This window comes from Macrosteles quadrilineatus, unplaced genomic scaffold (assembly GCF_028750875.1).
Source record: "Macrosteles quadrilineatus isolate MER2022 unplaced genomic scaffold, UCM_ALF_1.0 Scaffold_4__1_contigs__length_99947679, whole genome shotgun sequence".
In the NCBI taxonomy this organism is placed as follows: domain Eukaryota; kingdom Metazoa; phylum Arthropoda; class Insecta; order Hemiptera; family Cicadellidae; genus Macrosteles; species Macrosteles quadrilineatus.
In genome coordinates, this window is record NW_026542597.1 from 44,729,849 (window position 1) to 44,756,220 (window position 26,372).

Consider the following 26,372-nt stretch of genomic DNA (forward strand, 5'->3'; position numbering starts at 1 on the left):
TTGCAACTAACCAGCATCTTAGGAAGCGACTTAAGTTAAGCTTTCATAACTTTAATGTTCTTAAGAAACCGATTAAATCTTACTGATAATCCTAAAAATGTTTTCAAACTTCATCAAGTAGGCATAAGTCCCTACGTTAACCTTACCGCCACTCCTCAGAATCTTCTGATTAATACTTTCAAGGCTTAGAGGTTAATTATCTAATCTATTTAATTTTAGTCAATTATCAAATCAAGGAGACAATAACATGAATGGATTTATTAGGTAATAGCATAATAGCCACGAAGGTAATAATATATTTCTACCTGTACTTCTCGTGGAAAAAGCAAATCCATTTGATGCCAGACAAACATACCTAATTGGTAAAATTCTTCCTTTAACCTTACATAGCCCGAAATTTCCTTGGCGTATAACAAAATCTGTTGTGTGTTGCACAAGCTTCCATCTCTTTTAAAATTAATTCCATTTTAAAATCTAATTTACGTGTATCGTGTACCTGGCCAACCCAACAACTATATAGCTTAAGTCACACAAATTAATGACAATGTCAACAATAACAACATAACACGTAAACGTAAACAAACATAGGATACGATACGATACGAGATACGATGATTCCGTCGTCATAGAACCGATTCGGCGATTCGACTTCGAGAAAGATCGCAGACTCTCGATAGATCGATTCAATCGTATTCTGTCCGAGTATCGTTCGTAGTGAACCCTAGGCTATCCTGATTGTGATGTTTGACGTTTTCTGTTCTATTTAAACATAACCTTTAAAAACTGTCAAAGTGTCAAATCATAATAATAATACAGATTTATAACTTATTTAGAAAAGTTTACTGCAATGATTTTAATGACTGTAACTTAAACTATATTGTTTTATGACGTGCAGAAAAGTGATGACTAAGACCTAGTTCTACTGAGAAGAGTTTAAATTACCTAACCTTATAATGAAGGCTATAGCCGTGTCAGTGTGGATTTTCATAAATTTGGTTTTCTTTGGTATGTGTGGATACATCTATCTATTATGGTCCCAATATTGGCATTACATATCAAGACACCAAAGAACAGAAACGTATGTTAAGAAAGTTGACAATAGACCCATAGTGGATTACTTTCAGGTAGGCCTAGGTTAACAAATAACTTGAGTACCTTAATTTTCTCAAAGATAGTTTTTATTTTTTATACCTTACATAAACCATAAGATAAACGTATGACAAACGTACAGATAAATCATTCCAAATTGATTGGTAAATAGTGAGATATAAATTTGGTGAAGGATTAACCAACAAACCCCTAAAAAGGCCTTACGTCTTAACTTACATTCCACGTCGGCTGCACTTTACTTTAGGTCCTACACTCATTCAAATGAAAATATCGATCGATATATCGATTAATTGATTGTTTAATTCGATATATATATTTTGGTTAGTTAGGTAAGGTTAACCTAACCTAACTAACCAAACGATATGTCGAATGAAACAATCGAATAATCAATATTTTCATTCGAATGAGTGTAGGACCTAAAGTAAAGTGCAGCCTCCGCGTCTTCTCCGCGATCAGTCGATCGGGGAATCGTAAATTTTCATCGACCCAATGCCTGATAACTATGCCTGGGTAACTTAACAAGCCATGCCTATTTAATTGATAAGTTAAGATGAATAGGCTACCTAACTTAATTTGAACGCCAGCATTGATAGTACAGTGTTCTAATGGGTGTATTTTTTGGCCAAGTGGGTATTATCCAAGTTACTGGACAAGAGAGAGCACCATAAGTTAGGCCTACTGTAGTATATTTGATGATTTTGTATTCAATATATTTGTAAAACAGCGTTTCTTGTAGGAAACCAGAGTTTTATGAAATGTAAATGTGTGTTAGTGTGTGTGCACATCACACCATATCACACCACATCTGTGATGTCATATCAGGTTATTTTAATAAATTCCCATTGGCTGCCGCGATCACCCTGTACCCGTGTAGTTATCTAACCACTACGTCAGTCTGTCCTAGTCCAGCAACCGTTACGCCTCTATCCCGGTCGGTGCAGCCCGTGGTATTAACTAATTATACGTAGTTTTTAGTTTCACTAGTCCCGTCTCCTGTCAAGTTATGACATCGTAACAGTGGCGACGTCACACCTACATTGTGGATTCAACTCATGTCTCAGATTGTCAAGTGTGATAATATGCAACTTTTAAAGAATTCACGTAGGTATTGGGTACTGTTCCTCAGAGAACCTGTGATATATTATCGGATTCGAATGAATAACTATATGTACCGGCAAGGTAAATGTACCAGTAGTTGACACTTTACAAATCTAACTCTAATAATAAGTAAGAGTTCCTGTTAAAGTTCTTTTGTGTTCAATATCTTAGAAAAACTTCAGATGTTTTCCTTAATTTTATTGCAACATACCCTTGGTTAGCTATGTGTTTGAAATTTAGTGGAGCTACAAAGTTCACTCTACCCATTGAAGCCTCTCATCTTATGATTTCTTCTGGCTTTGGACTAGGTACAGGGTTGGTAATAACTTTATTTGCAACATAATTTAGGCCTACTTAATTTCAACGTCCTTAGTTGATTTATATAATACTAGCTGTACCCGCGGGCTTTGCCCCGTTTTACTTCATAAGTGAGTTCGTTCGCATGGCTCAATCACGTCCTGGTTGAAGTTCGTTCGCTACGCTCACTCACCTTTAGGTTGGAGCTTGTTCGCTGCGCTCACTTGCCTTCAAGTTAGCTCGTTTGCTACGCTAACTCACCTCCAGGTTGAAGTTCGTTCGCTACGCTCACTCACCTTTTGGTTGAAAATTAGCTGTTGTCATAAATTTAAAAAAATAATAGTTCTGCACCCTGTTGGTAATCCTTGTAACGTTAATGCTATTGCACATCATAGAACAGAACCAACTTGTTTAATTGAAACAGCTGTTAAGATTCATTAATTCCATTTAAATATTAGTACTCATAAGGTTAACATGGGAAACTCCAGAGCCACTGGGGCGGAGCCCGAGAGTCCGATAAGAATGAAAACAACTTAGTTTTCCTATTTAATGCCTAAAGAATCAGTGTACCAAATTTCAGCCTCCTAGGTAAATGGGAAGTGGGAGAATTAGTGATGAGTGAGTCAGTCAGTGAGGGCTTTGCCTTTTATATATATAGAAGATAATTATTAATATAGATGTTATTTCAACTTAGTTTTAGCGTATTTCCCTATAGGGAAGTACATACCGTAGCTATTACCGTAGGTCTCATGGTAAGACCTAGGCCCGGGACCTATTTACTTTTTCATTTTGATGTCCCCAGAGGCCAAAAACAGCATTCGTTCAAATTTTTATATGTTTACCGGTATACAGTATATCTATATACAGGGTGATTGATATAAGTGTGCCAGCCGTTTTATTCGATAACCATAAGAGATATAAGAAAAAGTTAAATGGTAAGTTCCTTGGATTTTTTATTTACAAAATTGTAGTCGAGTCGAAAAAAATATTTTAGCCGCCATTTTTCCAATATGGCCGCCAACTTAAATTTTTCTTATGGAACACCCTGTATTTTATGATGTACTCCGGTAGAAAATGTAGTTTTAAGACAATTTTATTCTTGTGATTTTTTTCATAAACCTAACCGTTTCAAAGATAAATAATGGTTTAAGTTGTGAAATTTCTAATAGTTTTCGAATAAAACAGCTGGCATGCTTGCTTAGGCCTTTATTGAAACTCTTTCTCATGCCGAAATTTCAAAACTTTAACCATTATTATCTTTGAAACGGTTAGGTTTATGAAAAAAATCACAATAATAAAAATCGTCTTAAAATTACATTTTCTACTGGAATACATCATAAAATACAGGGTGTTCCATAAGAAAAACGCAGAGGATACGCGTCCGGTAACCGGACGTGGATTAGGCGTCCGGCAGTTACTGTCATAACCTAACCTAACCAACCAAACTTGCTGATAGTGAAAAAAATCAAATGAAGGTTCAATTCTCTTCATAACATAAAATTATAAATGCCAAAAATTCTAACAAAAGATGTACAGTTAAGAAGAAATTACATTCAAAGCAAAATCTGTGACAAAAAGTTAAAGTTACCGATAGGTTTCGAACCGGGAACCTCTCGCATATCAGTCGAGCACTCTATCCACTACACCACGAACACTGATTGCTGATCATCGTATCATTGTGGTAATGGCGTTCCGGGACCCCCTACCGGACGCCTAATCCACGTCTGGTTACCGGACGCGTATCCTCTGTGTAAGAAAAATCAAAGTTGGCGGCCATATTGGAAAAATGGCGGCCAAAATATTTTTTTCGACTTGACTACAATTTTGTAAATAAAAAATCCAAGGAACTTACCATTTAACTTTTTTTGATATCTCTTATGATTTTCAAATAAAACGGCTGGCACACTTATATCAATCACCCTGTATAGAGAGATATATTTATATGTGTGTCCATCCGCACGATAACTTGAGTAAATTTTGTCCGATTTTGATAAAATTTGGTTTGAAGGTGTAAGGCGGGATAAACTTGAACAAGTTCGCGAACCAGCATGATCGGACCATGGGAACGGGGGTAAAAATTTGTAGGTATGGGGTAAAAATGGGTTTTCTCATTTTTTACCCTTAAAACAAAAAATTTATCAATTTTTCTCCAGACCTTTTTAAAGAGCTTAAAAAACCAAATAATTTAGTATACCAAAGTGTTTTTGTACGGTAGAGAAAATTCAAAAAATTGTTAATTTAAAATTCTCATGTTATTCTTATATATAGAATATTATAATATGTTGTAGTTTGCTTGTTTATGGATATATTTTGATCAAACTTGGCGGATTTATTTATTTCATACTAAGTTATTAAACTTATAATAAAAAAACACACTTTATTAGTTTCCCTGTAGCAGCTAACCTAGGTACTCGTTAAACATAAATTTGAATTTAATAGATTAATTGAAAATCAATCCAGGCAAATGGAAATTCGCTAAGTCGGCAGGTTTGCTGCAGTGGGGGTATTTTAACTTTAGATTAATGGTTAATGATTTACAGGCCTCTCATCTATTGGTACAGCTAACACAAGCTTGTTCCGATAGAAGATGATAGGGGTGTCATCTTTTGGGGCGCAGTCAATGTGTAAACATTTTTGTGAAGATAACACTATTGCCTTTAGGAATATGTGATATTTTAGTACACAGTTATTATGGTTGAACCAAAGAAGCTTCTGACCAGTAGTTGACAGGGGTGTCAACTACTGGAACATACCCTGTACTCTTAGGCTTGAACTCTTATTTTCTTAGTAAACTTACAGTTAATTTTTATCAACCAAACTAAAGCCAAAAGATCTAAATTATAGGCAATGGTTTGTATTAAACTTTTATGATTTTAAGTATAATACAATGCCACCTACAAAGGGGAGTATGCCTTTCTATAGCCAAGATCAAATTACAGAAGGCTGTTGAAGACATGACAGTAGGAAAAATATCAGTGGCTAGTGCGGCAAACCAAATCAGAATATTAATTTATACTTTCTATTAAATTTTAAATGTTATAGTTTCTATATCTAAACCAAAAATATTTGGAAATATATTGTAGCCTTCATAAGAATGGTTAAAAGAATCAAAGTGTCAACTACTGGTACCGTACGCTGGGTGTCAACTATTGGTAAAATCCAAAAATTTGTGTTAATTCAATAACAATGTATAGGCCTACATTAGTGTAACGTACAAAGTCTAATGTTTATTTATCACTAATTGTTTTCTAAATTCCATTGAGAATTTTGATTTGAGAATTTTATAATTGTATTTCCATCCTTAAAGTGTCAACTACTGTTACGTTTACCTTATCTGATTCGGTTATTATTCCATAGATTATTTAAAACCATATGACAAATTAATAAAAACAATAACAAAAACATTAAAGAAGCTTTTTGTGTCTATTTTATCCGTAGTTAAATTAATTATCGTAAGTAATTACGATTACAAATATAGGAAACCAATTAATTTCATAATCCTATGCAGTTATCATATTAACAGTAGGCTATTAAAAACTGAGTTGATTTTCTAAAAGAACAAGTTTGTTCCCGTAAAAAGCTAAAGCATAAGTTAGGCTTTAGTTCATTTATCATAGTCAATGGCTTTGTTGATGTTTTTTTTATTTTTCAAATATTAATTGTTTTTGTTATATTATCGTTTTTGTTGATTGAATATCAATAAAACCGTAAACAAATCGTAATTCAATTTGATGTTTAAGTGAAAAAACCTTACATAGGTACCGGTAGTGAAAAGAACATAGGAACGATATATTGAATTGGATGATAATCAATATTGTTAGAAATGGGATTACCCACGCTGATCATCTACGCAGACTCTCTGTTCACATTAGACGTAGTCGACCAGTTGGTGTGAACAGAGTTGAACAGTAGCATGAGCATCGATTTTCAAATTCCTTTCCCAGCTGACGTGAGCTAGGTGATGACCGGTAGGGCTGACTTCTGAGAAACAACTTTAACCTATAAGCCACACACCCTATCGGTACTGTAATCAGCCAAATGAGAAGGTCTAATGAAGAAGATGGAGGTGTGACGACTGACGAGTCTTGTAGGTGGAGGACCTGAGAGGAAAAATCAAGAAGATTACCGCAGGCTACAACGAAGATCGGAGTGTGTTTGTGCTTCAGAGACTATTGGCAGTATGTCAAAATTAAACTAAATTTATAATGATCTAAATAAAGTCATATAATTTGTTATTAACTTATTATTAAGTTTTTTATTTTATTTTCTTGTAAATTAACGTTGTAAATCCTTTTCTTATTATTGTTGCTCTTTGTTTTTTCAAAGTTCTTATTTGGTGTTGTCACCCTTTGTAACTTCTCTGTTTTCTAAATTTATTTGTTTTATTACACGTTTAGTCACACCTGTAGCTGCCTTATGTCTCTTTAAACCTTTCACCTCTCTACAACAGCTAAGGGAATGTAACTTTCAGAGACATTATTTTAAGAGAGGCATGGGACTCGCAATATGGGCTATAATGTTATTCATCCGATAAACTATCACAGGTTCTCTGCGGAACTGTACCCCACGTGTTTAGCATAGCTCTCAAGAAAGCTCCACCTGAAATTTAAACCTTTGATAGTTCATGTCTCCTTTTTATTGCTGGTCCACTCTTCTTAGGCTTTTAAATCTATTATATTATTAAAGTGATTGACAATCAAATTTTATGTAAACGGTTAAGGCCATTTACCAAATAAAAATACAGTCATATGGCATATCAAAATGAAGCTTAGAGTGTGTAGATTTGCCGAAAAGTATTGATATGGACGAACGCCCTAAGGGATCTGCCCCACAGGCTAATTTCCAAAGGGCTATGCCTTGCATGTTTTGGAATTTAACGTTATTTGATTAATTTAGTGAACAACAGCTTGTCAATGCAATTGACAATATAGTTTGTTTGTTTACATTTTTGTTTACTTATTTTATTATTTACTTTTATGTTCTTAAAAGAGGTGTGGTGAATGGACTCTGAAGCTATTTCTAGCTGTTTGATACAAGTGAGTGATTAAATGTGTTCGAAACACGATGAATATGAGATTAACAAACCATGTAGCCTATGTTGTTCGTTCTAAGAGGTTGTCACGGATCTTTAATAGGTCACCAGTTCATTGAAAAGTAAGTAAAGTTTTAAAGTATTAAAGACGTCGTGAAAGAGAGTGGCAAGTTCAGGTACAACCGTACCCACCTCGGCCACCTTAGGACGTAAGGTATGAAGGTTCCACTGCTTTTAACATCCTTTCAGATGAAATTTCTCGAACTTGGGCCCTTTAAATTAAATATAAAGTCAAAGTTGATTAAATTAATTTAATGGTGGCTTCTGTACCTCCGTGAATTTGCGGGTAGAGCCTCTTGTATCTTTTTATTCTGATACAAATATCTTTATACATTAATTACATTATTATTATTCTGCTAAACCCTTATTGAACTCACCAGCAATTAATGAGACCGAAGTTTCATGTAACTTACCATTTGATAAATGTTATCTTAATCCATATTTTTAAACTAGGATACTATTCCCCTTGATGAAAGGATTGAGCACTTGCCACAAGAGTTGGATTGGGTTCACCAAAAGACAACTCCTTTAATTGTTAGAAAAAAGAGCAAGCCAAGATTCACAAAGGTCCATTTTACGGATCCTCCGTCAGTAGCTCTTCCTTGTGGTCCTGAGTGTAACAGCGGCAACAAGTGAGTACTTGTTTACGTTAAATGTGGTCTCGTAAAACTTTCTCATTATTTAAACAAATGAGATATGTATTCCATTCCAACAGATTTGTATGACATAAAAATCTAGCTTACATTGTAAGCTAATTCTATCCTGTAATCTTCGGCCACTTGTACCTGACGTAACATTTTTTCATGTGAATGAAATGGAAAAAATTGGAATGAAAATACCAATTTCAAATTGTTATTAGGCACTGTAATGTAAAATGTCTATTGTAAAGATTACTGTTTTCTGATCCAGGAATTAGTTGATCTCTTCTAGTTACAAAGATACACAGAACTAATAGTCACTCTCCTGTCAGTTATTATACAAACTTAAATTAAAATCAAGCAGCATCAGGTTTACATACATGATAATATATATTTTTAGAGTATCAATAAATAAAATAAATTGTTGTACTGCCAGACTTACAGCATTCAAGAACCAGTTGGTCGTTCGTCTGAGAAGAGTGTTGCATGAGGAAAGCAACGTTTTCAAGTCTAGAGCGGACAATCCTTATAATGTAAACTACAATGTACAACGCGGACCATCATCTGGGGTGTCTCCTCAGAAATTGGTGGGTGTGAAAATGCTAATCAAATTCCAGTTTTGTTGTATCAAGCATTCTGGGTTAGCAAAGAGTTGATTGCAAATGGCAATTTAGTTCCATTTAGCTCAACAAAAGGAAACAATACAATTTATAATTTTAAACATTGCCACATTGCTTCGTTGTCATATTGTCATTCTTGTTTACAGTTTCATATAGTTTTTTTTCTCTCCTTTTATTCATCTTATTCTACATTTTCTTTTCTTACTGCTAATATCAATTAATGCCATAAATTAATTTGCATTTTAGCCTATGCTAAATTGTGTGTGTATAAAAATTGAATTCTCAGGACTGTTACATCAAAAACATCTTCTCGGCAGGACTACTTGAAACGTATGGCCATACACAATTTAATCTTGATCTTCCTTCCAGACCTCCCAAAACTTTTTTGTGGTTATAGCTAACTTAATCTGTGTCAAAATTTCATATAATTACAAACCCAAAATAAAATTCAAGATTTGCCAAAAATACATTCCACTTAGGCCTACCTATTTCCAAAGCCATCATAAGCATTAGGCAACAGTACTAATATTATTACCAAAATCAAGTAAGAGGTTTTTTGTTGTGGTCAACAGTAATTTACAAACCAATTTAACGTTTTTGATCTCATAGGCTTAACAATACGTGGCATGTCACTTGACCGATCGCTACTAGAGTGGTAAAAAAACCTAGTATATTTTAACTGTTTGCGCTAGGCCCAAGTACCAGCTTACGTGTCACGAGCTGTAAGCCTACTGTGATAGCTTACATTATCCTCTCAGGTCCATTAAATGAACAGATAATTGTTATTTTTTGCATGGATTACCAGTGATCACTGATAACTAAAAATGCTGCTGTTTTTTAGATCTGTGACCTGTATAGAACTCTACCAGAAATCCATACTGTCAGGGGTAAAGGAAAGCCATTCGAAGGCACAGATCTTGGAAGAGCCATTCCTAGCACACCTTTGTTTGGGGAGAATGAAAGATACAACAACTGTGCCATAGTCACCAATGCTGCATCTTTCCTAGGTTCTAACTTGGGGCCATTGATTGGTGAGTGATGTTGCTCCAGTAATTTCATTAGTGGGCTCATAAGAATGAGAAATGTATTTGTCATGCATTGAAAATTTATTGGCATATTATCAAAGGCTGTGAAAAGGTTTACAGTATATTATAGAGTACTGTCAAATAAAAAAATCTACTTTTTATTTCTCTAGAAATATTTATTTCCTGTTTAAAATATAAATAGTAATGAATACATCTAAACAAATAAATTAAACCTGTTGCATTGCTTTAGTGACAAAAAATGAGTGAAATGTAATCATGTCAGTAAGTTAGTCTGCAGGTTTGCTGCGGCGTGGGTATTTTCCTGTAGTTTTAGTCATGTCATGCCAACATGAAAGCTGAAGCGGATCACTTGCTCAATGGTAACAGTGAATAAAACACACAATGTTGATAAGTGTACAGTGCTTAACCAATCAAAATAAGCGAATGGTGGCTGAAAATTGTGCAGGCGCGCTAGCCGTCAGAGGTTTTAGCTATGTAACAAATAATGCAGCAATTATATCTCCAGCCATCAAGGCTATGTGCCCATCATGGTATCAAGCCAGGTCACACTGTTTTGGTGCTTGGTCAACCATAAGAGAATTTTCACGTAACGTTGCAGTTTAAGCAAGTAAGTAATCTACCATCGCACATTTCTGTACGAATCTAACAAGATGTATTTTGTTAATATTTTGGCGGAATAAATGCTATTTTGATTTTTTTTTTTGACATACCAGCTCTGCTGTGAACGTACCCTTATAAATGTATTCTAGGCTTTTAGAAGAGCTGAAAAGAGAGGCTAAGATTACAAATAAGTTTCATTTGTTTTGTTCCACAACATTACTTTCAAGCTATATTGTTTTAGCGAACAACTTATCATTATTACAGACAGTCATGACTTTGTACTGAGGTTCAACCATGCGCCTACAGAGGGTTACGAGGCAGATGTCGGGTCTAAAACTTCCCTACGAATGCTCAATTCCCAGGTTGTTTCCAAGCCACACTTTAATTTCCTCAAGTCCAAGATGTACCAAGGGGTGAGACTGCTTGCTTGGGACCCTTCAAACTATACCTCCACACTACAACAGGTAAACTTGTGCAAAAAATCCTTTAAAGTGTCCATATGTTACTACCAAAGGGATTTAAGCTACTTCATTTATAAAGGGATTTTGCTCATTAGTCATTGAGGATCTGTCAAGCAGTTATCTATATATAACTGTATATATAAGTCTCTATATATATATATATATATATCTATATATATTGGTGTCCCACGAAGGGGTTTAAACGTTTGATTTCATATTACGTGCCCATTCATCCACCGAACTTTTTTAAACTTTACACAGTTTACAAAGTAGGTTCTAAAAATATTCTGGAAAAATTTCAACTCCCTAACCTTAGTAGAAACAAAATGGTGTCCCACGAAGGGGTTTAAACGTTTGATTTCATATTACGTGCCCATTCATCCACCGAACTTTTTTAAACTTTACACAGTTTACAAAGTAGGTTCTAAAAATATTCTGGAAAAATTTCAACTCCCTAACCTTAGTAGAAACAAAATGGTGGCATATTGAAAAATTTACCAATTTGCTTCATATAAAAACTACTTTCATGATCTATTATCTGATTTGTTTACTACGTTGCGGTTCTAACGCTCATTGTTGAAGAACAGCTGTTTGATTGTAAAATGAGTTTTAAATGAACAGGTCTTGCCCCATTTGACGGTACAAGAAATGAATCAAGCAATCTTTCAACAAGATGGTGCACCACCTCATTTCGCAAATCCTGTCAAGCAATTACTAAATGGCAACCTTCATGGCCGTTCGATTGGTCGTGGAACCCCGATCACCTGATTTAACTGTTTGCGACACCTTTTTATGGGATTTATTGAAGGAACAAGTTTATACCCATGGCTTCAATAATGATGAGGAACTAAAACGATCAATAGAAGAGGAACTTCTCCGGATACCGCGGAGTTTCTTTGTAAGAGCTTAAGAATAATTTGTTACGCGCTGTTATCAATGTGTTGCTGTGGATGGGTTACAGTTTGAATAATTTTGGACATTAAGGTTTTCCATTAAGGCTATGTTCTAGTTTTTTTTTTTTTTATTTAAGTCATATTGCCCTGGAAAGTAACAATAAAAATATTTGATAAAACCAAAAATACCTTCTTTAATCTTTTTAAAGCATCGTTTTTCAATAGGCCGCCATTTTGTTTCTACTAAGGTTAGGGAGTTGAAATTTTTCCAGAATATTTTTACATCCTACTTCTTAAACTGTGTAAAGTTTAAAAAAGTTCGATGCATGAATGGGCACGTAATATAAAATCAAACGTTTAAACCCCTTCGTGGGACACCCTGTATATAAAATCCAATGTATGTTTGTTTGTATGTATGTTTGTTTGTCCTTTATGGACTCGGAAACCGCTTGACAGATTGTAATGAAACTTTCAGGCATTATTAAGCATTATTCAAGGATGGTTTGTGTGAAGTTTGGTACAGATCCGTGAAAAGGGCTCCGCCCCAGTGGCTCTGAAGTTTCCCATGTTAATCTTATGAGTACTCATATTTAAATGTAATTTAAGAATCTTAACAGCTGGTTCAACTAATCAATTTGATTCTGTGATGATCAATAGTATTAAAAAGTTAATAGGTTTACCAACAGGGTGCAGGACTATTATTTTTTTTTAATTTATGACAACAGCTAATTTGCAACCAAAACGTAAGCAAGCGTAGCGAACGAGCTCCAACCCAAAGGTGAGTGAGCGCAGCGAACAAACTTCAACCAGGACGAGATTGAGCCATGCGAACGAGTTCATCTTGAAAATGAACGAGCTTTTGACATAAAACCACATTAGGACAGGACGACATCTGTCGGGCCAGCTAGTATTCTATAAAGAATTAGGTTTGCATATATCACAAAGTAGGTTGTATATCACAAAGTAAAGGCCTAACCCAGAAGTCTCAACAAGCCAATAAAAACGTCTTGGAGTGCTGATGTTGCCGTGATTTTGTTAAGTTTACATTTTACTTGTAAATATTATCAGCTGATCGCAATGGTGTAGTGGCATCAGTTCTCTCTCCTACCACCCCGCATCTGACCTAGTCTGCGACTGTGACAGTTCTGGCTCCTAGGTTCTGGTGTACACATTAGTAGATTAGATTAACATTTAATCGGCTCTGTAAGAGTTCTGGGTCAGGTCTTTGTTTTGTGATATTATATTATCTATTTCACAGTTAGCCTTATTAGCTATGATATGTGATATTTTTGAATGTGTATCCTAAATACTTGGAAAATCAGCTTCTGTGAAAGCCTAGTGTGGTGATATGGTGTAGTATGGGTGTGAATACCTGGGCCCTATATATCTTCCTCTAACCACTGCCAAATCACGCACATTTCCTGTCGTAACCTAACTCAATTGCAACGAATTAATCTAACTCGTCAAAGTGCACAATATTACCTTAGCTGCCTATCACAGCCAGCTTTTATGTTCTTAATGTATCTAATTATAATATAATGAACAGAGAAATATATATATATGGACTTATTCTAATTCGTGAAAAAGGTTACTAGACTTAGCAAATGTGAATTCTAATTTACGATATTAATTGCCAGACCACGACCCTTCGAGAACCTAATAAACTACATGATTGAATTACCTTTTGCCCCAACCTACACCCTTTCCCCAACCCCTACTTCTATTAGCTAGACATCTTAGGCTACAGTCTACTTATCCGATCAGATGTACAGCTCCAGGCGCTCGACACTACACTGTACTCGTCTCTTGGTTCGCTGCGCGTGCCTACCCGGGTCGACTGCGCGCGCATCGTGGTCACGTGACTTGCGCTATTGTAGCGGTCCGCTACATCCTCCCCCCGGTGGGGTTGTTTTTTTTTCTTTTCCTAGTTTTGGGGTGATTTTGGGGTTTGGGAAAGATGAAGGACGAAGGAATTTTTTTTTTTTTTTTTTTTTTTTTTTTTTTTTTTTTTTTTTTTTTTTTTTTTTTTTTATTGTGCTCGCCGTGAGATTGTGTCGTTGTGACATCGGTGTCGGTGTGGGAATGTTCCAACAGTTTTCTGCACTCCTTTTGGTTTGACTCATTTGAGGTTATAATGTGTGTCGGTCTTGCTTATAAACTATTAACTATTTTTTTTTTTTCTAAACTAAAGGTGACTATGGTTTTGAATGAATTTCTTATAACTATGTTTGGTGGGATTGCTTAATCTAAACCTGCTCTAAAAAAATGTGGGCGGGCGTATATCAGTGATAGATTTAATTAAGTTCGGTTGAGAAAGATCTGTTGGTTGATGAAGTTGGATATATGATTGATGATGATGAATTTGGGAATGTTGTCGAAATAGTGAGGGTTGATGAAATTTGATGGTTGTATTGAATTCTGGTAATTGCTGGTAAATTTGGAAGGTTGCTGAAGTTTGATGAGTTTCTTGAAGTTGAGTATTTGGAAGAATGAAGTTGTGTAAACTGAAGAATGAAGCTGGAGTAGTGTTCTGAAGTTCTTGAAGGTATACTGTTGTGATGTGATGTGACGTAATTTCGTAATTAGCTCTTGAGCCCTTACTAAATTCGGGGCGCTAATTATATCGCTGGACGCCTCTTAATGGTGGATGAAATGCGTTGGGTTTTGAAGTTGATATGAGGTTGATGATACGCTTACTCAGATGTGAATTTGGAGATTGTTTTGATTGATGATTAATTATTTTGATGTTAGTTATCACTGATATATTCCCTAAATATTCGGTAAAAATTGATCGCGACTACTCTACTTAAGTTTACTATTGATACTTATGATCTAAATGAATTTACTAATAATAAGAAATTGTTCTACTTAATTTAAAAAAAGGAATTTAATTTACTGAGTATAAAAGGGAAAAAATCTAATGTTTATCTACTTAAATGCTATGGATTTGATTGACTGGGAGATATATTACTAAGTTTCTGTTGATTTACTAATAATAAATTAATTAACTAGTGTGACACACATTATACACTCTTTCAGTTTGGATGCTATTCATGGTTGAATGGAGTTTCGAAAATCTGTTGGTTGATGTAAGGAATGATAGTGTTATTGTAAGTGTACATTCATTCGAAGCTCCTCTAGTGGCAATTATCAAGAATTATGCACAGAGGTATTAAATAATAATTATTTATTTCACCGACGGCTTAGCACAATTTAATTTTTTAAACAAATATTGTTTTAATATTTTCCTTCAATGTGAAGGATTGATCGGTGCTTGGTTTGATTATTTATATAGGGCGGAAGTAGAGGTTTGAATGGAACAGATGTTTGTACTGATAACGACGGTGTTATCTCGTGCCTGGCGCTTGCTATTGTCTGTTTCCTACTAGTCCATTTCCTTCTCTGTCCCTCAGCAACATAAATATATTTATCTATATTTTTGTATTTTATTTTAACGCATGCAAGTGTATAACACATAATAAACATTTAAATTACCCTTTATAAATATATAATACATAAACTCTTCTGCTACGCTCAGAATACTACTTGTTATTTACAAACATATGTATTGTAATGTGCGCTGTTATCTACTTTGATAACGATTGTATTACGCCTAAATACCATATATCTTATTTTAATATACGTGGATGACTTTACTTACTTAATACTTTTTATGTAATGTTGTATTTACCTTTGCGATTCAATTGCTTATATTAACACAGAAATACTTAATTTTACTTAATTCTACTTAGTTCTACTTAGCCTAATTGCCATAGTTTAAGTCTAGCTTGGTCTGTAGTCAGTTGTCTGTATCGTTCCTGTGTTGTCATTTTTCAGTCAAGTACTGTTAGTGAGTGTTTGTTGTCATAAGTAAACTGTCGGCTGCACTATTCATATGACAGTTGCAATCTGTCATAAGAATGTGTTATGGCGAACGATTCCCGTCATAGCCAATTTGAGCAAATTAAAAATAAAAAATTACTTAAAAAAAATTAGTCGTTTGCTCAGATTGTAAGTTTTAAGGGGATTGAAAAAGTTGTTGATTACTGGGGTCTGGAAATGCATATATTAAGTACAAACACTATGACGTGTTTCGCTGCCAACTTGCCACGTGTTGTCGCTTCCGGCTTTCCGGCCAAGCGGTGCGTCGAGAGGTGTAGCCGCACCCTCTGTGAAGGTACGGCTTAGACTCAACTCCCAACACCCTATCAGCCGGGGCCGGAGTTGTATTGTGTACCGTATTGTTGAGAAGTATTGTTGCGAAGTATTGTTGTAGTCAGTTACTCGAGATTTCTTGCTAGATGTTCACTTATAACTAATTAAACTAGGCTAAGGTTCTATTGTGCACTCTGACGACGTTTATTTAATAAATTGGTTGAAAAAATCGTTTCAATTGTGAAATGTGGGCTTTTGTCACAATCTTACCTGTTGAGGGGTTTACTAGCTTTACTGACACTGGTGATGAGAAACTGTCAATCACGCACGGTTTTGACCAGGCGTATTGGAGTTTATAATTGACGTTGTCTATTGCTTTGGACTGTGGGTGCATTTTATACATTACCCAATCGCCTACTTTGTAAGGATTGGGTTGACGACCGCTGTTATAATATTGTGTGCGTTTTTCTCTTGCCTTCCGTAGGTTATCAAGTGCATGTTGCCAGCGATTGTCTGTGGTTGGTTGAGGTTCTTCCCCAATTAATTTATTTAAATCCCAGGCTAATTGTAGTGGATGGTTTATTTCTCTCCCCAAAAATAAGCTTGCAGGTGTCGAACCGGTGCTTTCATGTTGAGCGGAATTGAATGCTATTTGAAACCAATGAATGTTTTGATCCCATGTTTGGTTGTCGGAATTGTGATATATTCTCATAGCAACTTTGAGATTTTTGTTGACTCTCTCTACGTTGTTTGCGCTTGGGTTGTACGGTGATGTAAATATGTGTTTGATTCCGAAGTTTAAACACATTTCCTTCATTTGTTTTGATTTGAAAGATGGTGCGTTGTCTGATACTAAGTATTGCGGGAAACCGTAGTGTGAGAATATGTGTTTTGTGAGAAGTGTAGTTGTGGTGGCAGCTGTCGCGTTTCTAGCTGGTAAAAGAATTACAAACTTTGAAAATGCGTCCACCACAGATAGTAGGTATGAGTTGCCTGACTTTGTCCTAGGAAGTTTGCCTACGTAGTCAATGTACACTTTTTGGAATGGTTTTGTTGCTAGATCGGATGATAATTCGCCTACCCTGGTGTTCGGAGCTTGTTTGGATCTTTGGCAAGAGAGACATGTTCTGACTTTGTCGGCTATTATTTTGTTTAAATTTGGTGACCAAAAAAATTGATTTATTTTATGTATAGTTTTCTTGATTCCTAGGTGTGCTGATGTAGGTGCTAAATGGTAGTATGTGAAAATCATGTCAATTAGTTTCGTGGGGAGTACTATTCGTGGTGTCTTTTGGCCGGGTGCTAAATGCATTAACACTCCGTCCTTTACTGTATATGCCTGGTTTCTATGTGGGTCCCTAATAATTTTGATCAACGTGGGGTCGTCTCTTTGATGTTCGTCGATGTTTTTGAAAGCTTCTGGAATTTTCATCAAAATGTTTACTGAATGTGTATTAGTGTCATCGTTTAGTGTTACTACTGTTGGTTGTGTGTCGGCGTCCTCGTATAACCTAGATAGACAGTCGGCGACTGGATTATCACTGCCTTTTATGTGCTCAGAATGAAATTGGAAAGAGTTAATGAATGTTATCCATCGCGCAATTTTACCTACTTGTCGTGGATGATTTAGAAGCCAAGTTAATGCTGAACAATCTGTTTGAAGTGTAAACTCCCTGTGTTCGAGGTATTGTTGGAATTTTGTCAATCCGAACACGACTGCTAGGCATTCTAATTCAACTGTGGATTTGTTTACTTCGTGTTTGCTTAGTGGTCTCGACGCGTAGGCTACTGGTAATAAACTACCTTCGTGTTCCTGTGCTAATTGCGCTCCTAGTCCTGTGCCTGAACCATCTGTTTGTAGGATGAATTTTTTATTGAAATCTGGGAGTCTTAAAACTGGTTGCGACGTTAGAGCTTTTTTAATACTTTGCAAGGCGGCTTCCTGTTCAGAGCCCCATTCAAATGGTGTATCTTTGCGTTTGAGTTTGTTTAATGGTGCCGAAATGTGTGAAAAATTCGGTATGAACCTCGCGTAATACGCTGTCATCCCGATTAGCCTAGAAATCTGTTTGACATTTTTGGGGGTTGGGAAGTTAAGAATTGGTTGAATTTTTTGTGTGTCAAATGTAACTGTGCCGTTGCGAAAAATGTGGCCTAGGAATTCGATGTGATTAGATGCTACAGTCATTTTTTCTGGGTTGATCGTAAGACCTGCGTTTTGTAATCTAGTTATTACTTCCTTTATTTGATTGAGATGGTCTGAAAATGATCCATTTGAATAAATTACCAAGTCGTCGAAAAAATTGAAAATGTATTTGTATTTTATGTCTCCAAATATTTTATCTATTAACCTTGTCAAAACCTGTGATCCTGTGGCTAATCCAAATGGTACAACGTTGAACTCAAACTCCCCAAATGGGACGACGAATGCTGTGTATTTTTTGCTTTGTTCTGTCAACGGTATTTGCATGTATGCGCTGTTCAAATCCAACAATGTATACCACTTCGCTTGACCTAAATATTGAAATGCTGATTCGACGGTTGGCATTGGCATAGACTCTAAATTAATCAAGTCGTTGAGCTTTTTGTAATTGACTACAAATCGCGTTTTGTTTCCTTTTTTGGGGACTACAAATCCTGGACTACTGTATTCGGAGGATGATGGTCTTATCACGCCCTTTTGTAATAGGTCGTCGATTTGTTTTCGTAATGCTTCGAGCTTTGGCGGTGCGAATTGGTACGGCCTACTCCTTACAACCTGCTGAGATTTTAATTTTATGTCGTAGTGTATCAATTTTGTTTGCCCTAATCGTTTCGATACTGTGTTTGGAAATGACTGTAATAATTTGTGTATTTGTTGTATCTGGTTTGGTGTCAAATTATCGCCCAAGGTGTAAGTTTTGTCTTCCTGTAGATTACTATCGTGTTGGTCTGTGTGTAATATGGCCATGACCGGTCTTGTACCGTATGGAAATGTTACATTGTGATTCGCCACGTCGATGATTGCTTTTGTTTTTGTGAGGAAATCTAACCCTAATACAATGTTTATTGGTAATTTAGGTGCTATTAGGAAACTGAATGTCCAAGAGAAGTGTCTAATTTTAAAGTGTAGCTTTGCCATGTGCGAGAACATTACCTTGTCGCCTGAGGCTGAAACAGCAAATTGATTGATCGGAGTGATTGATTTTGTAATTAAGTGATTATTTTTGATTCTATCAAAAAGGGATCGTGAGCAAATTGACGTCGTAGACCCTGTATCTATGAGTGCATTTGTTTCAATGTCGCCGAAAAAAATTGGTACTGTACATGTTTTTAATTTAGGAAAGTTTGGAGCATTTTTGTTTTTATGGCTATGTGTGTGTGTGTTTTGGTTGATTGTTGTGTGTGAATAGGCGCTATGACGTGTCGGAGGTGCGAGAGCGCCAATTATCGGCCTCCTCTGGAGTTTAACTGTGTATTGTGTGTAGGTGTGTGTTGGTCTGTAGGGTTGGTGGGCGGGCGGTAGTGTCTGGGGTCATTGACCTGCCTCGGTGCGCCGTGATATGCACTGCTGTGCACTGGTGCCCTGTAGTATGTATTTGGCTGCGTGTGTGGTCGATGTGGGAATCTTGGTTGCCCATGTGGCTGTTGCATGTATTGTGGTGTGTATTGCCTATGTTGAGGTGTAAATTGCCTATTTTGAGATGTGAATTGCCTGTTTTGAGGTGTGAATTGCCTATTTTGAGGTGCGAATTGCCTGTTTTGAGGTGTAAATTGCCTATTATTTTCTGCTCTGGTTTCCCATCGGCGTGATTGCGAGTTGCTACCCTCCTCTAACTGTCTCACAACTTCTAATTTTGGGATAAGCGCTATTAAATCATCAAGTTTGGTCGGCGGCGGAAACCCTGCAAGACGTGCCCTATTTGTCGCGTTTATACCTGTCAATATTACCTCCAGTAAGTCGTATTCTGTTGGTATTAGGATTTCTGCTGACTCTTTCACCTGGATAATGAAATCTGAAAGTGACTCGAATTGACCCTGTACCCTATAAACTGTTTGAGTCAGGAGCTGTTGCTTTGCCCTTTCTGGGAGAAAGGTACTAATTATAGTAGGAATTGTTTTACCCTTGACCTCCCAGTTCTCCTGTAATGCCATGGTCCAAATATCCCTTAATTGCCCTGCTGTTTTGTGTAACAATGCTATCGTGATTGATTTGTCGTCGGCTAACTTTAATTTCTCAATTTGAATGGCCGTTTTCAAGAAGGCTAACAATTTGCTTGTGTCCGTGCCGTCGCAGTTGGGAGCTTTCGACGCTAGATCGTCGACTAATCTCGGGTTTGTGTGGGTGTGTGTTGATTGTGTTACTGGTTTGTTTTGAGATAAAGCTTGAGCGATTGAATCGCCTATGGCTTGGGCTGTGATTCTAATCATTTCCGCCGTCTGATCCGCTAAGATGGGTGTGTTTTGTTCCGTGGGTTTTGGTGTGTCTGGTACCGTTGGCACTTGCGCTGTCACCGCGTTCTTTAAAATGACCCTATTTTCTTCCAGTGTCTTGGCTGGGGTTAAGCCCCACTTCTCGCACTGTAGAATTGCGCTTTGCGCATCAAAATCTCGTATCCATGATACCCCTGTGGGTTTTGTTTCCCACTCGTAAATCTTGGACATCTTGCCTTGATCTACTATTATTTGAATAGTAAAAAAAATTCAATACCTAACAACTTCTTTAATATCAACTATTTTATCAAACAGGTGGGAAGAGTTTGGGCTGGGCAAATTGTAATTTAACAAGAAAAAGAGAGAAATTATTTAAAAAAGGTGTGAATTTTGCCTAATGATTGTATTTTACTGTAATTGGTGTGTCAAATGTTTGACTAAGATCTGATTCCCTATATTGTTCAAATGTATGTCATCCCTACGATTTGAATGCCTATATGTGTGTAAATAATATGTATTTGAATTTAATACATGTGTTAGAAAAATTGGTTGGGTATTTTGATTTGACAATGTGTGTAAAAATGTGTTGAATTGAGTAATTTTATCTATTGTGTGTGGTGTATATTCTGACCTAGGGAAATATGGTAATCCTAACAGTATCAACCTGGTGCCTAGATAACGCTTCCTGATTACCCTGAGCAATGATACATATTGCTGTGTCATCATTGTTATTGATGTATTGCTGAATATGTCATTGGTTCCTATCCATAACAATAATGGTATTTCACTGTTGAAATATGGATTTGTGATTTTGATTTGTTTCTTTAATTGTCCAATTGTTGCGCCTGAAATTCCCATACTGTATTCTAATTTTAATTTACTACCTTCTCGGTTAACAAAATATTCCAGACGTTTAGTCAGTGAATCGCCGAGTATTTGAATTTGTATCATATTACGGTATCAAGGTGGTCGAAAGAGTGTAGCAGGGTAATGGCATGTCGGTATGTCGGAATTCTTTTGTTTGGTTGTAGTGTCGGGCCTGCATGTTCAAGGTCGCTGCGAGTGAATGAAACTTTGTGAACTGTAAAATATAAAACTGTAATGCATTTTATGTCTGACATCTATTGCTGTACTGATTGTTGTGTTATTGTTGTACTAAATTACATGAAATTTTATGTAAGATAATAATTTGTTAATGTGAACAATGAATTGACTCTGTGGTTTTGGCTCGATTCAGAAGGAATCAACACTGTCAATTAACGGCCTAAATTGACTGAAATGTTGCGAAGTGACGATTTACTCAAGCAAATGTTGTAAACAGGCTCTTGGCTTACTTTTGATTATGTAGTACATTTTTTTTTACATTTATTATTATTATATATTTTTTTTTACGTTTTAAATGTTTTTCTGTTTTTATATTTATTTTATATATTTATTTGTATTTTTGTTTAAGATGAGCCTGTAATAACTGTGTGTAATGTATATTTAAATCGTGTATGTTTGCTTGGAAATAACAAATCTGGCCTTAAATCGTCGCTTTATCTTTGAACTTCTGTTATCTAACATTCCAGTTCTGTTCTAAGTCTGTCTGGCCTATTAATGACATGGACTCTCAACTTTCACTAGCCCACCTCAAATATCAAAACTTTGCTGAACAACTTAAATTCTAAACACAACTTAAATTAAGGTGATGAGTTACAACTAAAATATGTCAGACTACGCTTTAAAATACTATTTTAATCATTAATTAATTCACTGCAGTACCCTTTCGGCTGTAAAAATTATGAAATAAAAATTTTTGGGGATATTTATGACTTTTTGGGGTTGGGGAGGTGACATACAAATGAATTTAAAATTCCCCCCAATTTTGAATTTTGATTTTTTTGGTCGTGGCCTGTAAACTATACTGATGTGCACTTTGACTCCTAATATTTTGCTTTCCTTAATAAAAATATTCATCAAACACTCATTCGGCTTGTCGTCGAGGTATATTTAATTTAATTACTGCCTTTCAGACTTGATGTCGAACTCGTGAGTGATTACATAAATGCATTTAAACATATTTATCAACTTGGTTTGGTAAAATATTAATAAAAAACATCAAGGTTCTCCTAATTCTACTTTGAAATTAAAACATTCTCATCAAAATTGATTTTTAAATTTTCCTTGGAAATAAAATAAATTGAATGATATTGATTCACATTTCATGACGTGCCTAGCTATGCATGCTCGTGCGTTCCAGGCCGCCACGTGGTGCCGACCTGTAACCTGTCGATTTCCTGTCTGAACAAAGCACCTGGCTGGTCTGAGACACGTTTTAATCTATTCTATTTCTGTTAAAATTGCATTTTTGGCCGGATCTTGACGCTCTGCTACCACTATGTGGTGATATGGTGTAGTATGAGTGTGAATGAAGATACCTGGGCCCTATATATCTTCCTCTAACCACTGCCAAATCACGCACATTTCCTGTCGTAACCTAACTCAATTGCAACGAATTAATCTAACTCGTCAAAGTGCACAATATTACCTTAGCTGCCTATCACAGCCAGCTTTTATGTTCTTAATGTATCTAATTATAATATAATGAACAGAGAAATATATATATATGGACTTATTCTAATTCGTGAAAAAGGTTACTAGACTTAGCAAATGTGAATTCTAATTTACGATATTAATTGCCAGACCACGACCCTTCGAGAACCTAATAAACTACATGATTGAATTACCTTTTGCCCCAACCTACACCCTTTCCCCAACCCCTACTTCTATTAGCTAGACATCTTAGGCTACAGTCTACTTATCCGATCAGATGTACAGCTCCAGGCGCTCGACACTACACTGTACTCGTCTCTTGGTTCGCTGCGCGTGCCTACCCGGGTCGACTGCGCGCGCATCGTGGTCACGTGACTTGCGCTATTGTAGCGGTCCGCTACACTAGTTAAAATAAACTAAAAAAAAACCAGTAAATATAACTATGTATTTTACTTGTAGGCCTAAATTCATCTTGAGGCTCTAATATTGCCAATATTTATCACCTGATATTTTAACCATGTTTAGTTTAGTTAGTTAACTAATCAAAAAGCTACTGCAAAAACTTTTTAAAACATACAAACCCTCTAATTCATTGGCTGTCACCGTAACCACTTCAATCATTGTAAAGACTGGAGATTTAGTATGATTTTCAATATTAAGGTATCATTCATTGTCTATTTTAAAATTCATGTTTAATATTTTCAATTATTATTCTCAATCGATTACTTAGTAGAAAAACAGTGCACGAATTTCAATCAGTTAATGAGTACTGTAATCGATATCGTAACTGTACCAAATGACTACTGTAACCTATATTCTTGTTGGTGTCCAGTGGAGACGAAAGCCGGACTTTGACGTGTTCACACCATATCTACACCATCGCCACCTGTATCCCGACACTCCCTTGTACTTGGTCGACCCTCGGGATTTGTGGCATCTCTGGGACTTCCTGCAGGCTAGAACTCCGGCTCGGATTCGCCGGAATCCTCCTTCATCCGGCTTCTTAGGTAAGTAATTTTTAACTGTATCAATGTAATTCTAAAACCTTTAAGAAGGTTTTACGGATTGGTGAAAGTAGAGAAAAAAAATGTAATATGTAATAAATTAAATACACCAGAGTTCCGCTGATCCAAACCACCTGCTGGAGAGATGAGAATTTTGTACTCAAATAATAGTTTTGTGCTTAATTTTGGCTGTATCGGTTTAGTATTTTAGTCGTGACAGCTGCCCAGACATACACCACCTCAATTTTATAATAGTATAGATAGATGAAAACTAGATAACTTGCAATACTCATTTACATTTTACAGGTTTGGCACTGCTGCTACCCCATTGCGCCTATGTAAATCTATTTGAGTATGTGCCTTCTATGCGATTGACCAAACGTTGCCACTACTTCGATGACGATGAGGATGCGTCATGTACTTTTGGTGTTTGGCACCCCCTCGCAGCTGAGAAACTCTTAGCGCTCAACTTTAATACTGCGGCAGACAAAACAGTGTTTAAGACTGGCTACATTACTGTACCTGGCTACCAGACTCTCGGCTGCTGAATCGACTAATTTATTGGAACAAGTATCATTTTCGAGGATAGATTCCTAACTTTCAAATATACCTGTAGATGTGAAGCTGTCCAAGTGGTTAGTAGTTTTGATATAAGCCACAGCGAAGTAAGGTACAGAGGAAACTTGCTTATGGGATGACTGTGCGTTTTCAGCTCTGGTGTGTTTGCCAGAGATATACTTGTGACGAACAAGAATGTGCAGAAATTCCTTTCGCTCAGGGCATAGGGTCTACCTCTACTGTGAGCATTGTAGTAGGCCTACATGAGGGCGAGTGGAGCAGTGTTGGACTTTTCATGGACACCATTTTAAGTGTACCATTGAATGTTTCCTATGTATTTATTATTTAAGCGCAACAACTATGGGATTGGTTCTAAGAGTTGGTTATGTCTTGAAGTGTTAAATGAGTTTCTGTGGGATGTTTGAAGATTGAAGTGCCACTCGTTGCACAAATAACTAATGTTTTTAACTAAAATTTTTTTACCAGGTCTTAGACACTCCTATTTAAATGTATTTAAGTCAGATTGAAGTATACTTTTTCTGTACTACTTTATTCTTCGTTACTCTTGCTTAATTGGAAAAAACAACTGGGGGAATATTTAATGATTATTGTTGGCTAGTGTAAGGTATGAAGTAATAATATTGCATGTGAGTAAAACAAATAAAATTTGTCTCAATGCTATTCTTATTTTAAATTCATATTTTTACTTTTTTTATAAATCAAGTGTTCTAAAGGAGTGATTTTGTTCTTGACAAGTATTTGTATACAACTAGGCAATGACTTAATTTACATATTATTTTACAGATTTGCTAAAAAAATGTACCTGTTTTTAAATTTCTTTCTCTAGAAATCGAACAAATGCTGTGTTCAAAATTTTGTATTTATATACACTACATCTCTCAGATATAATTCTAGTCATTCGATAATATGTCTAGGGTAGTTTTGACTGTAGTTGATTAAAGTAAAAAAAATCGTTTAGCTGTTGGATCAATCTGAAAATTATTAGTCCATATTTTTAATGTAAGTGTGTTTTTGTGGTGTTTTCATTGTTTTTTTTTATGAAGGAAAGTTTCATATTCTGGTATGGTTTTATTGTTTCATAAGGATGTATTGCACGACGTCCAAGTGTCAAGACATCCAATGATATAAGTCAGTGTCACAACGTCCAAAATATAATTCTTGAGCTATCTCATGACGTCCTATTTAAAATATTAGACTGTTTCTCGACGTCCAAATCTCATCATGTTTTAAAGTACAGTAACTGCAATAAACATAGTCTAAACATCTTTGCCACCAAGACTGATATTCGAATATATAATAGGTTACGTACCTTGGTCCGTCTTCAGTCTTATTTTAGTCTATGGATGACTAGTTTCGGGTACAAAGACCCATTATCAAATCCTATTTAAAACATTGTGTAGAAGCTGGTAAAAAATCCGACGGAAGTCTTCATCATTATTTAAATACAAGTTAACACATAAAGTTTATTATTTTTTTAAAAATTACGAAACATGTAAGATGGTAGGCCGGCCACATTTAACACGGGACAAACCGACACAGGTTATACGGCGGACACGACAGCCTATCATCTTATATGTTTTGTAATTTGTGTTTTAAATAATAAACCTTATGTGTTAACTTGTATTTATATAACTAGCTGTGTACCCGTTCTACGCACGGGGATCTTATAATATTCAGTTGAAACCTTCTTATATAAAGAACAGCAGTTGGTTTGCATATTTTAAGATATGCTGGCCAAACTATTATACATAGCTTCATTTTATGTTGTTTTTTGTTGTTCCGGATCGGTATGACAATCAATAAAAGGTTAAATTACCTCTGTGTCTGCCGG

General features: G+C 35.9%; 1 protein-coding gene across 1 annotated transcript; it reads left to right on the forward strand.

The window, feature by feature from the left end:
- The first annotated feature begins 789 nt into the window (after positions 1-789).
- LOC128991565 (beta-galactoside alpha-2,6-sialyltransferase 2) lies at positions 790-25,893 on the forward strand. Its single transcript, XM_054414561.1, has 7 exons — positions 790-1,124; positions 8,051-8,229; positions 8,672-8,822; positions 9,697-9,886; positions 10,766-10,965; positions 23,791-23,965; positions 24,269-25,893. Exons 1-7 carry the CDS (start codon positions 954-956, stop codon positions 24,508-24,510), a joined length of 1,308 nt encoding a protein of 435 aa, XP_054270536.1. The 5' UTR covers positions 790-953; the 3' UTR covers positions 24,511-25,893.
- Positions 25,894-26,372: the final 479 nt, after the last annotated feature.

Bases quoted from the DNA above. Each gene is read 5' to 3' on its own strand.
- LOC128991565 (XM_054414561.1), top strand. From the start codon at position 954: ATGAAGGCTATAGCCGTGTCAGTGTGGATTTTCATAAATTTGGTTTTC. The intron at 8,230-8,671 runs GTGAGTACTTGT...TTGTACTGCCAG, and splicing joins GAGTGTAACAGCGGCAACAA to ACTTACAGCATTCAAGAACC. The intron at 8,823-9,696 runs GTGGGTGTGAAA...GCTGTTTTTTAG, and splicing joins GGGTGTCTCCTCAGAAATTG to ATCTGTGACCTGTATAGAAC.